The following is a 16,909-nucleotide window of genomic DNA, read 5'->3' on the forward strand; positions in this document are numbered from 1 at the left end:
CTTCTTATTAAAGAGACATGAAATTAATTATGTTTCTGTGAAATTAATTTCATGTCTCTTTAAAATTGAAGGGCAGGACATGTAGCATAATTAATTTCATGTCTCTTTAATAAGAAGGGCAGGACATGTAATGCTAGTTTCACGTTTCAAGTTTAACAAATTAATCGTAAATCATTAAAAACAGATTTTATGGTAGACAATTAGGTGTTGTTGAAGTTTTTTAAAACCAGATTGTATATTAATATTCGGAAAAAGAAATTAATCAAGTTTTAATTAAAGTAAATAAAGCTTTTTTATTATTATTGTTGATTGAAGTTAATCAAAATTTTAATAAAAGAATTTTAATCTAAGTATTGAAGCAAAAAATTCCATCGAAATTTGTGTGTTTTTATTTTTTGGTTTATCGTTTTTAAGTGGAACCCAAGATTTTCATCGAAGAAAATGCAATTACTTTTTGGATTTCATTGAAGTTTGTTGATTGTAATCACTTTGTAGAGATGTCGTTTTAACCACCCCTAGAATTTTAATCAAAGTATTAAAGCAATAAAAGAATTTTAATCGATGTATTAAAGCAAATAATTTCATCGAAGTTTGTTTGTTTTAATTTTTTGGTTTATCTTTTTCTTAGTAAAGAAAATTAATCTGAGATTTATTGTTTTTCTTAGTCTCTGTAGCATCATTTTCTTTGTACAGGTTGATGGTTTGAAATTTAGAAACTTCAAAAAAAACAAGTCTCTGATATTAATGTCTTTTTTTTTTCTTGCAGTTTGACGTTTAGATTGAAATGGAGAATAGTTATCTAAGTGGTCATGAAATTGATGTTGCTGATCAGTATGGATCCAGTTTGCAAGTCTCTAGTGATTCCAGTTTGTTAATTCCAAATTCGATTGATTTCTTAGCTGTGAAAGAAGACGATTTGATAAGTGAAGATGAAGATGAAGATGTAGTCACCGAGTTCGAAGAAAAAGAAGATGACATAGGCGACAAAAAGGATTATGTTCAAACTGAAGAAGTCTTTGCTTTAGAAGCAAACAAAGAAACTGAGAAGAAAGATGAACTCTGTATTGGAATGGAGTTTAGTTCTGATGAGACTGCACATATGGCTTATAAAAACTATGGAGGCAAACATGGTTTCAACATAAGGAAACAACGGAGAAAGACAAAAAACGGTAAGGTTGTAAGGCTTCTTTATGTTTGCTCAAAAGAGGGGTTTAGAAAGGAACCTAAGGTCAAGCAATCTTACTCACAGCCAATCACACGATGTGGTTGTAAAGCTCATATGACTTGCTACCTTCAGAAGACCGGAAGATTTAAGATTGTGTCTTTCGATCCGAATCATAACCATGATTTAGTGATGACACCTATGAAGCATTTGTTGAAGAGCAATCGTGCATTTTCTTTGGCTCAAACAAAACATGCTGATGATGCCGAGATGTCAGGAATTTCAGCAAAAGCAACTGTTGAAATGATGAGTAGAGAAGTTGGGGGGTGAGCAAATCTGGGTTTCATGGAGAAAGACTATCGAAATTACATATATCGAAAGCGAATGGAAAAAATGGAAAAGGGAGATGCTGGAGCAGTTTTAGAATACTTTCAAAGAAAAAAGGAGGATAATTCATCTTTCTTTTATTCGATGCAACTTGATGAAGACGATATGATCACTAATATATTTTGGGCAGATGATCGGTCTATAAGTGATTACAATCTTTTTGGAGATGTCGTTTGCTTTGACACAACATATAAGACCAATGAATATGATAGACCCTTTGCTCCATTTATCGGGGTCAATCATCATAAGCAAACAGTTGTGTTTGGGGCTGCTCTATTATATGATGAAACCACAGAGTCATTTAAGTGGCTTTTTGAGACTTTTCTTGGAGCAATGTCTGGAAAACAACCAAAAACAATTCTGACAGACCAATCTGCAGCAATGGCGAATGCAATAGTGAATGTGTTTCCTGAAACAAAACATAGGTTATGTGTTTGGCATATTTACCAAAATGCAGCAAAGAAGTTGAGTCATGTATTTCATGGAGCAGAAAAAGTTTTGCCACAGACTTTTGGAAAAGTGTGTATATGATCATGAGGAAGAAAGAAAGATTTGGTTGCTGGCATGGCATGATATGCTTAAAAAGCATAAATTGACAGAGGATAAATGGTTAAAGAATTTGTTTGAAGTTAGAGAAAAATGGGCAATGGTATATGGACGTCAAACTTTTACAGCAGATATGGTGAGTACACAGCGTAGTGAAAGTATGAATAATATTTTAAAAAAATATCTGAGGCGTAGCTATGACTTGTTGTCCTTCTTTAAACACTATGAGAGAGTATTAGATGATCGGCGTTATAAAGAATTAACTGCTGACTTCAATATGATGCATACCTCGCCGGTATTAAGTGCTACTGTAGAGATGTTGCAGCATGCTGAGGAAGTGTATACACCAGAAGTTTTTACCTTGTTTCAGAAGCAATACGCAGTTATCGGTGATTATGTTGCAAAAAAGGTTAGTAAGTCTAATATGGTGTATGAATACAAAGTATCATATCATGGTGAAGCGCGAGAGCATTTGGTTAGTTATGATGCTACAAACCAAATAATACATTGTAGCTGCATGAAGTATTCTTTTGCTGGGATCTTATGTCGCCATACGTTGAAAGTGTTGGATAAGAAGAATGTTAGAAGAATTCCATCTAACTACATTCTGAACCGATGGAGTAAAAAGGCAAAAGCACGAATCATATCTTCTTATTGTTCAGAAAAACCTAATGAAACGGTGAATCAATCGATTGGAAAGCGATATAGCCACTTATGTCGCAATTTTCGTGATATTGCATCTGTTGCTGCTGAACATATAGAATTGACATTGTGTGCAAATGAAGCTGCCTCTTAGTTGCTTAAAACATTGGAAGAAAAGAAAAAAGAACTTGTGAAAGCTAATGCATGGATGCTCCCAACTTCAGATGTGAAACATGTGGAAGAAGAAGAAAAAGATTACAACGAAGTTCCAAATGCACGTGGTATTAAAAGAAAAGCTTCCGTTGGACGACCAAAGAACCAAAAAGTCGGACCCCATGGTCGATATTTGAATGTTCTTGAAGTAAAAAAACGTGGATCATCAAAATCATCAAATATTACTACTGCAAAGAAAAAGTTATCATTTCAGGTATTTGATAAGTAATTTTTTTTTGTTCAATTTCCACTAAAACGTGATTCTTTATATTATTGTATATTAATTATGATTTTGATAATATATATGTATATTAATTATTGAATAAATTTGATAAATATTTCAGGATACTACTCTTACTCTTGATACCCAGCTTTGTGGTACTACCAGTTTGACTTTACAGAATGGACCATTTTTCTCACAAGTTGTCCAGGTAAATACTTCATTTTGTTAACTATTTTTATCGTCTTTTTTATATCAATATATATATATATATTATAGTAATTATTGGATAATTTTGATAAATGTTTTAGGACACAGCTCGTACTCTCGATACCCAATTATCTGGTGCTAACACCAGTTCGACTTCACAAAGTGGACCATATTTCTCACAAGTGCTCGAAGTAAATATTTCATTATATTTATTATTTTTTATCGTCGTTTTTTCTAAATATAACTATATATTAATTATTAGACAATTTTGATAAATATTTAGGATACAACTACTACTTTCGATACCCAGTTATCTGGTGCTACCATTAGTTCGAACTTACAAAATGGTCAATTTTTATCACAATTATTCAAGGTAAATACATTATTGTTTATTATTGTTTTTTGTGTCATTTTAAATATTTATATTTTGAGTAATCTGTCATTTTTTAAATAATTTTAAATTTTATTTTTGTTAGGAATTTGACAAGAGTTATGATGGTTCATCATAAAAAAAAAAGAAATATCAGAGACAATGAAAAACAAAAAAGGAGAAGAAGCAAAAAGGAGAAACTAAAAAAGCATTAAAATTAAATTTATTTTTTATTTGAGATTTAGACATTCAGTTTATTTTTTTATTTGAGATTTAGACATTCAGTTTTTTTTATTTGAAGATTAACATTTATTTTATTTTCTATCGAAGAAAAGAAATTAACTTATTTTGATTGGTCAAAAAAAAGAAGTAAAATATTAATTTAAAATAAAACTTACTAAACAAAAAAAAAATCCCCTAGCATAAGTATCCATCGTGTATCTGAAAATTTTCTTCTTAAAATCATGGGTCCCACAATTATTTAATTGAGTTAGTAATTAATTGTTTTTTATTTAAATAAAAGAGATGGTTTATTTTGATTGGTTAAAAGGGAAGGAGGTGAATAAAAGGGTTCACCCATAGGGGTGAACCCAAGAATTGTTCTTAAAAAAATTGATCAGAATCGAACCGGGATTTCGACTGGTTAAATACCATTTGGGATTAGAAGGCGTGATTAAGTTCCGGTTTGGAAACAGAGTTGGTTTATTAATTTGTTATGACTTATAAGTAAGCAAGGAACATTGGGCAGTTGAAACATTTGATAAAATACCACATCTTAATAAAATATATCATTCCAAACGATTATTCAAAGAACATAACACCATGATAAATTAATGAAAAATACAACAACAAAAAAAGACATTACATGTTAGAGGTCACCTCTTTTCCTTTTGCCTCGGGCTGACTCGATTTGAATCAAACTTGGAACATAATTAAGAATAGCTGGCGAACATATGTTATTTCAAGTCCAAAAGCCACTTGTGTGACTTTATTATCCTCCCCAACAATGTATATCACGTCTTTGTTCTTGTTCTTGGTCTCGGTCTCGTCTTCCAAGTCAAGCCAATACTCACAAATCATGACGACTTTCTTGTCCTCGTCGAGCAAGAAATTTGTATCGTAAACAATTTGAAGATCAGGGCTCAAATCCAAAGCTAAGACCTTGCACGGAAAAGCAAGTTTCACAATCAGAAGAGAAAGGTAAAGGAAGTAGAGTCAGAAACATTCACGCCAACAAGAGATCTTTAGTGATAAGATTTTGTCAGAGTTACACATGTACCTTGCGATATAACGAAGTAAGAATGGCATCGACTCGCTCCATAGATAGAATCACAACATCGATGAAGCAAGTTATCTCAAGATCGGGCAACCAGTACACAACAAGTACTTGATAAATCGAACAGAGCACATAGTTCATAGACTAGCTAGTCGAGCTGTCAGAAAACTTTGAAACCAACTCCTAGTAGCAGAAAAGATTTACATCACAATAGTTGAGAAGAAAACCAATGATCTCTTATTGAAGAAAAGGAACTTAACCCTGCCTAATGGTCTCCAATTTCGACGCAGCAATAGAGAAAGCCTTCAATCGTAAAAACTAAAGGTAATTACTATTTTGAATAGAAACATGAAAAGATCATTAAAAATATATCATCTATGGACTTTCTTAATATGTGTGTTTTTACTTAATTAAAAATCAATGAAAATGAAACAGTGGGAGTACTATGTTTTGTTGGTACGTATGAATCGTGACAAAGGGATAGAGCGTTAGATTGGGATTGCGATTGCGATTACGATTGTCCTTTCCAAGTTTGTATTTGTGAAGCTTCTGATTAAATGCAATGTTCTCAGCTTAAAACAAATAAACTAATGATGAATGATGACATTGTATTTCAACTAAACTACAACTCTAGTCCGATGAGAACCTAACTATATAATTAGAATAAAACATAAACAAAGAAGTATCAAATTGTATCATCGAATGAATTAGGCTAAACACAAAGGTCAAAGTCAACGACCATTTGAATCATTAAGAAACTTTTGTGTATTGCATGCACGTCTCCTCCCTGGACCAGCGAAGCTTGTTGCTACAATGCTACGTTTACTTTTATATTCAAGTATGTTGTAAAATTTGGGCATTTGGGACCATTTTGATCTTCCCAATCCTTTTAAAATGGTATAAAAATATAAAATCACTTTTCCACGTTGTAACCTATTTAATTCAGTTTGCAGAATAACCAATTAAGTTTAACCGCTAAACTAACATAAAACTTGTATGAACTACCGATCTGATATATGTTTGACTTTTAAATTGGTTACAGTTTTCGGAATAAATAGTGACGGAACTAAAATGAAAAAAGTAAAAACTTTGAAGATAAGTAAATGTTTTGGAATCTTTTTTTTCTTAAGCATGGAAGATTTTGTTAGAAAACCAAATTCCAATCAAAGCTGAAACTGCATCAAACCGAACTAAACCGAGTTATTATTCAATTTGAAATTTATATTTATAACCTAAAAACCTAAACAAAAGGCCGAACCAAATTTGAATTGAATACAAGAGCCAAACCCAAGTATTTGCTTATATCCGATTTATATATAGACAGAAAAGAAAGAGATATTATTAGTTAGTGCATACGTACGAATACAACGTTAGAAATGTAACATTGGCGTAAACTAAAAGGCACTGAAAGATCAAGGGGAAACTTGTTGGATCGTTGAGTTTTAAATGTTTGTAGAATGTAAATGAAATCATATACTTATTATTTTAATTGTATTTTGGTTGCAAACAACTACTGACTCTGTTTATTTAAGTTTTGCACAAGTTGACCTTCTCAACAACGTCGTGCTTATTTGTTAATAACAATTTCCATTCTTGCAGAGATATCTCAAAAGCTAAAAAAAGGAAGAAGAGGTATCTCAAAAAGCTATCTTATTTTTTTCTGTAAATGTCTATCTCCTTTGTATCATAGTCCATAGGAGGATAATGGAGAGACAGCCTCAATCACTTCTGTTATGTGCGTTGATCTTCATCAGCTTTTTTGCCCTTTTACATCTCATTGAAGCTCAAGACCAACAAGGTATTAAATACACATATTTTTAATGTTCTTTTCGTAACATTTTGCATCCAAAAATTGTTTCTTTACTTGTTCCACTACATTTTGCTCATATGTCTTATCCTAGGATTCATCAGTTTGGATTGCGGGTTGTCTCCAAACGAGCTTCCTTACAACGATCCTTTAACCGGATTAACATACTCAACGGACGATGGTTTTGTGCAAAGTGGCAAAACCGGAAAAATCCAAAAGGAGTTCGAGGCAATCTTCAGTAAACCGGCTTTAAAGCTTAGGTACTTCCCAGATGGAGTCCGAAACTGCTATACCGTGAATGTCACGCAAGGCACTAACTATCTGATAAAAGCCGTATTTGTTTACGGTAATTACGATGGCCTAAACAATTACCCGAGTTTTGACCTTTACCTTGGTCCTAATCTTTGGTCAACGGTTGATATGAATGGACGAGCCAATGGTACTATCGAGGAGATCATCCACAAGACCACATCTAACACTCTCCAAGTCTGTCTCGTTAAGACAGGGACAAGTACTCCTATGATTAATACCTTAGAGCTACGACCACTTAACAAAAATACTTACAATACTCAGAGCGGCTCGCTGAAGTATTTCTTCCGATATTATTTCAGCACTTCAGGCCGAAACATAAGGTATCACTCATGCCTTTTGATTTTGTCGGTTGGGTTCAAGCTTTTCCGGTTTTGTGAAAACAATTCCAAACTATATCCAAGTTTTGTTTCAGTTCGGTTTGAATATAATCTATATTTTTAGTATATCTAGGTGTGGTGCACAAAGAAAAGAAATAGTATATCTAGGTGTATTTATCATTTTATTGTTAGTCTATAAAACAAGGTTATTATAATTTTTTAGGTATCCAAATGATGTCAATGATCGTAAATGGTATCCATTCTTCGATTCGAAAGAGTGGACAGAAGTAACCACCGATCTCAATGTTAACACTTCTAATGGTTATCAACTACCACAAATCGTAATGTCATCTGCCTCAACGCCTATAAGTACCTTTGCGCCATGGAACTTCACCTGGTTATTGCCATCTTCCACGACCCAATTCTATATTTACTTACACTTTGCCGAGATTCAAACTCTACGGTCCCTCGATACCCGAGAATTCAACGTGACACTTAATGGGAAACTTGCCTATGCACGTTATAGTCCTAGAACGTTAGCCATGGAAACTATATTCTACTCCACACCACAACAATGTGAAGGAGGGAAATGTATCTTGGAGTTAAAGAAGACGCCCAAGTCTACTCTGCCTCCTCTCGTTAACGCTCTCGAGCTTTTCACCGTGATAGATTTCCCGCAGCTGGAAACAAACCAAGATGATGGTATGTCTATATAAACTAGTCCTCTATATTGATTACTATGGGTTGATTATATATTAATACTAACTAAAATTTTTATCGTAGTGGTTGCTATAAAGGGTATCCAAAATACTTATGGATTGAGTAGGATTAGCTGGCAAGGAGATCCATGTGTCCCTAAACAGTTCTTGTGGGATGGTTTAAACTGCCAAAGTGCAGATATTTCCACACCACCTACAATCACTTTCTTGTAAGATCAATCTTTATACTATTGTGTTAGTTGTGTCACAATGTTTTGTCATCTGTACATGAAATTGTTTCATGGATATGTCTTTAGAAACTTATCCTCTAGTCATTTAACGGGGATCATCGCGCCTCACATTCAAAATCTAATCCACCTACAAGAATTGTAAGTATCTCAAAATTTTGCAATGAGCATAACAAAAAAAACAACAACTTGTTCACCTTAATGTATCTTATTTATAACATATTGCTAACTTACAAATGCTTAATTTAGAGATTTGTCAGATAACAACTTGACGGGCGGAGTACCTGAGTTTCTTGCCACCATGAAATCACTCTTGGTCATGTGAGTCGCTTTTGAGACTACAACTTTTATGTATGTTAGCTTCCTTTATTTATAAGATTGCTTATGTTCTTGATTATGTGTCTAAATTAACAGAAATTTAAGTGGGAACAATCTTAATGGCTCCGTTCCTCAAACCCTTCTACAGAAGAAAGGACTAAAGTTGAGGTAATTTTGTTTTTAATCTATCATATTTTCTTCATCATGACTATATAAAACTACTTGATGCATTTATGTTCAACTATCCTAACCAACACTGGTGACCCACAGTCTTGAAGGAAACTCAAATCTTATTTGTCCGGATGGATTATGTGTAAACAAAGCTGGGAATGGTAGTTCCAAGAAAACGAGTGTTGTAATACCGGTTGCTGCATCGGTCGCATTCGTGGTGGTTCTTGGATCTGCATTGGCTTTCTTTTTTGTTTTCAAAAAGAAAAACACATCAAACAGTGAAGGTATACACACAAAAGAAAACTTTTAATTTAATATATACATTGCGACATATTCATGATAAGTATATGCAAAGTCTCATTAGACTGATATGCATTGTAGTAACATTAGGTTCTTCATCATATACGCAAGTATCAGATGATAGAACAACCAGATCTTCAGAACCGGCAATCGTGACAAAAAACAGAAGATTTACTTACTCAGAGGTTGTAACGATGACAAATAACTTTGAAAGAGTCCTTGGTAAAGGAGGATTTGGAATGGTCTATCATGGAACTGTAAATGGTAACGAACAAGTAGCCGTTAAAATGCTCTCACACTCATCTTCTCAAGGGTATAAAGAATTCAAAGCAGAGGTAACTTTTGGCAAAATGTTAGTAAATTCGTAGAAAACATCAATGTGCTTTTTTGTTGTTGGAACATTAGTGGTATGTCGAATTTTGATTATATGGTTCTTCTACTCTTCTAGGTGGAACTTCTTCTCAGAGTTCACCACAAAAATTTGGTTGGCCTTGTCGGATATTGTGATGAAGGAGAAAATTTGGCTCTTATCTACGAGTACATGGCTAACGGAGACCTGAGAGAACATATGTCAGGTAAATATAATGAATTGCTACAACAACAACAACAACAAAAAAAAAAACATGTTTGTTTTTTGTGTTTTCACATATTCATATTTTGGTTCAAATATATGTAGGAAAACGAGGTGGATCTATTCTGAATTGGGAAACTAGACTAAAAATAGTCGTCGAATCTGCACAAGGTTTTATATGAATGCTCATATATATAATTTCTTGTTATCTTCTTTTTTATGACTTGCTTTAAAAACCTTGATGAAAATGAACCTTTTTGCATAGGGTTGGAATATTTGCATAATGGATGCAAACCACCAATGGTTCATAGGGATGTCAAAACCACAAATATATTGTTGAATGAACATTTTCAGGCCAAGTTAGCTGATTTTGGGCTTTCGAGATCTTTTCCGATTGAAGGAGAAACTCATGTCTCAACGGTTGTTGCTGGAACTCCTGGTTACCTTGATCCAGAGTAAGTGTTATAAATTAATTTAAAGATGAATTTTTTTTTTTGTTTCTCATCATTTTATAGCATAATCGATACCACTATTTTTCTTTTTCTTTTTAGCATATTTTCTCGTCTTCTAATGGCTTAATGTAACAATTTTGCAGATATTATCGAACAAATTGGTTGAATGAAAAAAGTGATGTTTATAGCTTCGGAATTGTACTACTAGAGATCATCACAAACCAGCCTGTTATCAATCAAAGTCGTGAAAGAGCACATATAGCAGAATGGGTGGGGGTAATGCTTACAAAAGGAGACATCAAAAACATTATGGATCCAAAACTCTATGGAGATTATGACAATGGTTCTGTCTGGAGAGCAGTTGAACTAGCAATGTCGTGTCTAAATCCATCTTCATCTAGAAGACCAACCATGTCTCAAGTTGTTATTGAATTGAACGAGTGTTTGGCAAATGAAAACTCAAGAGGAGGAACAAGTCAAAACATGAACTCACAGAGCTCTATAGATGTGAGCATGAATTTTGATATTGAAACTACCCCTGGAGCTCGCTAAACTGCAAAAGCTATCTTATCTTTTGGTTCTATTGAGTGGATTTTCTTTATCTGAAATAATTAGAGAATATTAATTTCTGTCATTTGTCAATGTGATTGATACTGCAAGCAAAAAATTCTTCCAATTCTTTATAATTCATGTTGTTGGCTTATCCCACTTAGTTATTATTTAGAATAATGTATTTACTCGTGGATTTATCGATTTGAGGAACATTACGTAAGTCTAATCCACGATCACCCAGAAAATTCACTAAATGTTACATTTGCTATAATACTTAACAACCAGCTAAAACCACGATTTTTAACCAATATCGAAGTTTCGCTTCTCCCAATATCGAAGTTTCGCTTCTCCCAATATCGAAGTTTCGCTTCTCCTTAACCAGGTTCGGTAACCTTCCGGCTAAACCGAGATTCCGAAGGCACCAAACCAACATGTCTAATCTGATTTGGTTCAAAGTATCCAAGCTCGAGCCCGGGATGAGATAATTGAAATGAGAGTGACTTGTTCTATACGTTTCATCTATGAAAGTTTGATATGTGTGTAAATTTCAGTTAATATAATGGTTTCGAAATATTTGCTAATTTTTCAAAAAACATTATAAATTAATTATACCAGTACATTATTTTGATATTAAAAAGGTACGATATAGTGGTACGTACGTCTAGTAGCATATTATTAATAAATGCGTATAATTTAACGGAAAGACTATCAGTGTATGTTATGTGAAATTGGTTATAAAGATATAACTATATTACTTTATCCCTTTATTTAAAAAAAAAAGTAAAGGAAAAAAAGAAAGTCCATATGGATTTTCTGAAAGAAGAACAAGTTGAGGAATAATTAATTAAGTAGAAAGGATGATAATGGAGAGATATATACATCACATCTGTTGATGATTGTGGACAACTGGATGCTGTTTTCCTTAATTATAAACGAAGAAGTTGCCAAGTTGATGAAGTCAAAAATATTCAGCTTTCGTCATCAAATGTGTATCCTCTGATTTGAGAAGATACGTTTGTTCTTGGTTTTATTTTATTTTCCTCTATAATCATAATTTTAGGACTACAAATAATAATATGGACGTGTGTGCTAATCAATAAGGTTGTTGGTTTGATTTGCGGACCATGTTTTCTGTACTAGAATTTTGGAGGATGTTCTCTTGGAATTCTAATGATTAGTAGGACCAAAATCTCGGATTTATTAAGATATATAAAGACTAATTAAGGTTATGTTAAACTTTCCAAAAATAGGTTGCTTCACAGGGACATCTTTGTCTAAAACGTTACATGGAAACAAACAAAAGACCATAACCGTTCAATTAAAAAAAAAGTCAACAAGTATGATATCGATCCCTCTTATCTCCCCAGCTTGCAAACTCCATCGAATCCTGACTTTTCCTTTTATCATTATATATCTATATAATTTTATATTGTTGTCTTTAGAGTTTTCTGTTTGTTGGGGGTCAACTTGAATATATGATTTAATGATATTAAATAATGAATTATATTTTACCTACTGAATCACCCAATTTATAATTTGAACTCAATGTTGGTCGTTATAGCCTTATAGGTAACTTTTTCATAATAAACTACCAAACCCTAGTCGAATCCAAGTTGCAACTCCGATTGCTTCATTGCTTTGATGACTTCTTTAATCAGAGTTCAGTTGATAACTAAGAAAAAAAATGGAGTACATTGTTTTGAGTTGATAACCTTTAATTACACAATGGATTTAAAATTATATCCATAGCCAGTTAAAATAAGCTCTGCTAGACTTTTGCAGATAAAAATCTAGCAGCAATTAAAAATTCAATAAGACGGTTTATGTTGTTAATTTTCTTTCTAACAATATATGTTCTATCAAATTTGAAAACTAAATAATACCATAATATCAACATTAATACAAACTGCTAAAGTAAATGAATTTTTTTACATACTTAAACTAGAAATTGGATAAACCATATTTATATCCACACATTAGACTATTTTGCGTGTTGATTTAGATACAAACTCATTTAGCATATGTTTGAATATTTGAGTTCATAATATTTTAGAAAGCCAGTATTTTCACATATTTATATATAGTTTAATAAAAGTGGACAAAATGATCAAAATTTTATGACCAATTCTTGCACTATCATTTTGTTTTATTTTTAGTTTTTTAAAACTTACGACTGCTTTTGTTTAGAATTTTTATTAGGTCAGACACGATTCTGATCATGATAACGTCTTCTTCTTCTATTATCTATGGAGTCCACGTTCTTAAAAATGTATAATAGAAAATGGTCATCATATGATAATATCATATCACATCATATATTTAATCCAAACAATTATTAGAATTATGTGAACTGACAAACTATGTATATTATCTAAAAGCCTTGTAACACATGCAAGATTTTTTTTACATATACAAACTATGTATATTATCTAAAAGTCTTGTAACACATGCAAGATTTTTTTTACATATACAAACTAAATTATGTATATTATCTAAATTAATATTGTCATATCGTGTTAAATAGAGTGTTTGCAAACGTGTGAAATTCCAAAAGACTTTCATGGTGATATAAGATATATCCAAGGTCAGACTATCGGTGACAACTATGAAGTAAAAAGCTGGTGGGTATATGGCCCCGATAAAAGCAATCAACGCAGAGATGGAGAAATCAGGTTTCAGATATTATTACGCACCTAAACGCTACAAGTACAGTGGCAATGATTGTCCATTAAATCCTATTCCGCCATATAAGCTTGATGTACCAGAGATTTTACTAAGGGAACACGTGTTTGGATTTGCAATTAGAAAACAGTACTAAGGAATGTATTGCTAATTACCGGAGATCCTCATTTTAACACGGTAATCAATGGCTTAGTGGACGAGGAGAACAGTGTCATGCTCTCAAAGCCAGATGTCGATAACTCGACTAATAACTCGACTAGAAAGGTACCCTAAGATATATTCGATAGTTGGGACGGATAATATTAAAAGCTGGTTGGAGCTTAGGAGATATAGAAACTTCGCCTAAAATTTCTTGGTTATCCGAAAAAAAATTGTTATCATATACAATATATAATATATGATGTATGTTAAGAAAATAAAAACATGTAAAATCTAAAAATACTTCCAATAGATGAACTAATTTAATTTACGACTTTGCCATCCATTTTCTTCTCCAAACAAATGACCAGCATTTGGTCTTTCACCCCTATTAGTCTTTTAAAAAAAAAAATTGAACAAAACTAAAAGTATACCCCAAGTAAAAGAAAACACATCCATTAAAAGGACAAAATAGAGTACTAAATTAAACAAGAGAAATTTTAGGGGAGGATATAAGACAAAAACCAAAAGACAAAAAAGAAGAATAAAAAGAGAGTGAGGGAGAGAAGCATGTGGCGAGCATTTTAGGGTGTTTGGGTCAGGTGGAGTTTATATTCTCAAGGCGCACGCCTTCAACATTCTTAACACTACTAATCTCCAATTAATGGTTTAAACTTATGTATTTATATATATACACACCAAAAAAAAAGTTTTTTTTTAAAAAAAAGATAGATTCATAGATACAGAATGGAGTTAAGTTCTTTTCATTACCACTAGTCTGCAATCAGCATATACTAACACAAATAACATACTGAATACCGGTTATTCCAAAAAAAAAAAAGAAGAACAGATCCATTCTTCTATACGGATAATGTTCCTAGGTGCTAATTTATTATATAAGATATATATAGACACAAATAAAATAACCTTGAATTATAGATATTTTACAGAGACAGGCAGAGTTCATTGATTACAATAAAGAGGATGAATATATTATTAGTATTTCAAAAGAGTTCTCCAAGTAAAGCTAAAACTTTTTATCAAACTAAAAATGAAGTTACATTTTTTTTTTTTTAAATGTAGAGACTGAGAGAGATGGAGGTACTTTCTAAACACTTTTGCTAATAATCATCGCTTCATAATTGCAATTATCTTACGCTTTCTTTTCTCTCCTAATAAAATATACTATATGAGGTTTGAATATGTTGCAGGAACGGTAATTACCGTCTTCCGGCTCTGTTTTTCACAATTTCAACCCTCGAGATTCCACAGATTTTACCCCAAAAGATAAAAACTTTATAAAAAAAAGGACATGCAAAACAAAGACTGGAAAGTGGAAACAACACTGCCCAAGACACCATTCTTCTCATTAGAAATGCCCTTCTTGAGAACTACTAAAAACAATCAAGACGTCATGATTCTGTTGACAATGATGAAACCGGGCTTTTGAATCTTTTTTTATCAAGATCTTGTAATTATTTCAACACTCTGGATGATGATGGATCTGATTAGGGTTTTGCAATGGGAGAAGAGATGGGTGGAATAACGGAAACGCAGGAGAAACAGAGGAGAAGGAGAGACTGGTTGGGTCAAGCTTGGGTCTCAAGTTTTCTAAAGCCTTTACTTGCGCTCTAAGGAACTTGAGATAATTAGCAGCCTCATCAAGCATCGAAGCTGTGTCCATCTTAGTCCCACCTGGAACCAATGTCTGCAAAACCCTAATTTTCTCGCTTATCCTCTCTCTTCTCTGCCTCGCTGCAACCGTCTGAGGATCCGTCGATATCTTCACGTTCTTTCTCTTAGGTTTCTCCACAATCTCCAATCCGAAATTCACCGGTCTAAACGCAGCTGCTCTGTATATCATCTCTTTCATCTGCGCAATCGCTTCTGCGTCTGGCTCGACATTGTCAGACAATGAAGATGAATGTTGGAAACTGATGTTTGAAGAACCGCCTCGTTCTTTCTCCGTTCTCGGTTTCTTCGATTTCGACTGATTCTTATCGTAAATAAGCTTGAAATTTCCCTTCTCCGAGTCATCTTGAGGATGATGAACAAGACGGAAGTGACTTCCTGACTCGTCTCCTCCTCTGTTTCTCTTCAAAGACTTAGGCTTTATTGTCGTCTCTGTATTGATCTCTCTGTTCTCGGACTCTGCAGATGAGACTCCACCAAAGCTCCATAGAGTCTGACAATCTGAGAACAGCACAGAAATTCCTTCGTCGTCTTCCGTCGATGTGTTGTTGCTGTTCGTCGTCGCTGATAACAAACAATCGAGCGATGATGGATCTATCGATGTAGCTCTGTTTCCAACGTGTTGAAGATGTTGGATCTCGCTTATGACTCCAAGATCGGACATGAAACAGCTGCTAAGAGTTGGATTAATGAGTTGGTGAGAAGAAGTAGAAGAACAACAGAGTTGTTCTCGAGCCATTAGCTCATTTCCTCCCCAGATCAAATCTGATCCTTGATGCTCCATGATTTTGCTCTCTCGGGTCATTCCATACATAGCTTGAGCGTAGACTGATTCCAATCCTTCCATCGGATCAATCAACAACTCTGAAAACCCAAACAACAAAAAGAAACAAATATGAGAGATATACTTCAGAAACAGAGCATGTTTGTTTCTTCGAGTTTCATACAGAAAAAGAAAAGTATGATCTTTAACCAACCTTCTTGTGTTAATGGCTGCGCATGAAAAAAAGTAAAACTGGAAGAAGAGAACAAACAGATGAGTGCACAGGAAACTGATAACGTTTTCAGCTTTAAAGAGATTATACTCAAAAAGGAAAGAAGGAGAAACAGGGGAAAGAAACAGAAAGAAGAACTGCTTAAAAGGGAAAGAAAGTAAAACAGTCTGTAATGGAATTTATTTCTGTGCTGTAAAAAGCTCTGTTTCTGTTCTGTTCTATGATGAGCTCTGCTAAGAGTTATAGATGTTTTGCTATAAGAAAGACTTGAAAAGCCTATACACCTCTATGCATACCCAGATTTGTTATTATGCGCATATATATAGGTACATATTTATTCGTCAAAAGAAAAAATAATATACATGTATATATATATAATTATTTACTATATATTTATTATATTTAAAGGTCCCAGCTTTCGCAGAGATCAATTGTTCCTCTGTATCAAGCACTAGTTCTGTAGATTGGTATGGATTGTTAATTAAGAATTAGGATTAATACCCAACGGTCTGTTTTAAAATAAACTCATTTTGATTATATTTTAAACTTATTTATGTGAGCGCCGTCAAAAAATAGAGAGAACAACAACAACAACAAAAAAAGTCTCATCTATATGAGCATTTGATTGCT

General features: G+C 33.3%; 3 protein-coding genes across 10 annotated transcripts in view; 1 reads left to right on the forward strand and 2 right to left on the reverse strand.

The window, feature by feature from the left end:
• LOC112088870 (protein FAR1-RELATED SEQUENCE 5-like) overlaps positions 1-465 on the reverse strand; it is a 1,497-nt gene extending 1,032 nt beyond the window's left edge. Inside the window, exon 1 of the mRNA XM_024159218.1 lies at positions 452-465. Coding sequence (XP_024014986.1) covers positions 452-465 — 14 coding nt within the window. The remainder of the gene's footprint in view (positions 1-451) is intronic.
• A 6,265-nt stretch (positions 466-6,730) lies between these two features.
• On the forward strand, positions 6,731-10,772 carry LOC18023955 (receptor-like protein kinase At3g21340). 8 transcript variants are annotated; one of them, XM_024159326.1, is made up of 14 exons: positions 6,731-6,824; positions 6,928-7,465; positions 7,686-7,982; positions 8,106-8,164; positions 8,246-8,390; positions 8,478-8,549; positions 8,658-8,729; positions 8,823-8,894; positions 8,997-9,181; positions 9,315-9,532; positions 9,646-9,772; positions 9,874-9,939; positions 10,034-10,223; positions 10,364-10,772. In XM_024159326.1, the coding sequence occupies exons 1-14, from the start codon at positions 6,731-6,733 to the stop codon at positions 10,770-10,772; spliced, it is 2,544 nt and encodes an 847-aa protein (XP_024015094.1). The 8 variants fall into 8 exon arrangements, with proteins under 8 accessions (XP_024015094.1, XP_006406282.1, XP_024015090.1 ...); XM_006406219.2 differs by having other exon boundaries at positions 7,686-8,164; positions 9,279-9,532; XM_024159322.1 differs by having other exon boundaries at positions 7,686-8,164; positions 9,288-9,532.
• A 4,300-nt stretch (positions 10,773-15,072) lies between these two features.
• LOC18023956 (transcription factor bHLH87) lies at positions 15,073-16,131 on the reverse strand. The gene has a single exon (XM_006406220.1). The coding sequence runs from the start codon at positions 16,129-16,131 to the stop codon at positions 15,073-15,075; it is 1,059 nt and encodes a 352-aa protein (XP_006406283.1).
• Positions 16,132-16,909: the final 778 nt, after the last annotated feature.

This window comes from Eutrema salsugineum, unplaced genomic scaffold (assembly GCF_000478725.1).
Source record: "Eutrema salsugineum unplaced genomic scaffold, Eutsalg1_0 scaffold_13, whole genome shotgun sequence".
Classification (NCBI taxonomy): domain Eukaryota; kingdom Viridiplantae; phylum Streptophyta; class Magnoliopsida; order Brassicales; family Brassicaceae; genus Eutrema; species Eutrema salsugineum.

Coding starts and splice junctions, on each gene's coding strand:
- LOC18023955 (XM_006406219.2), top strand. CDS start 6,731: ATGGAGAGACAGCCTCAATCACTTCTGTTATGTGCGTTGATCTTCATC. Junction 9,182..9,278: donor AAACACATCAAACAGTGAAG/GTATACACACAA, acceptor TATGCATTGTAG/TAACATTAGGTTCTTCATCA. Junction 9,940..10,033: donor AGTCGTCGAATCTGCACAAG/GTTTTATATGAA, acceptor CTTTTTGCATAG/GGTTGGAATATTTGCATAAT.
- LOC18023956 (XM_006406220.1), bottom strand. CDS start 16,131: ATGGAAGGATTGGAATCAGTCTACGCTCAAGCTATGTATGGAATGACC.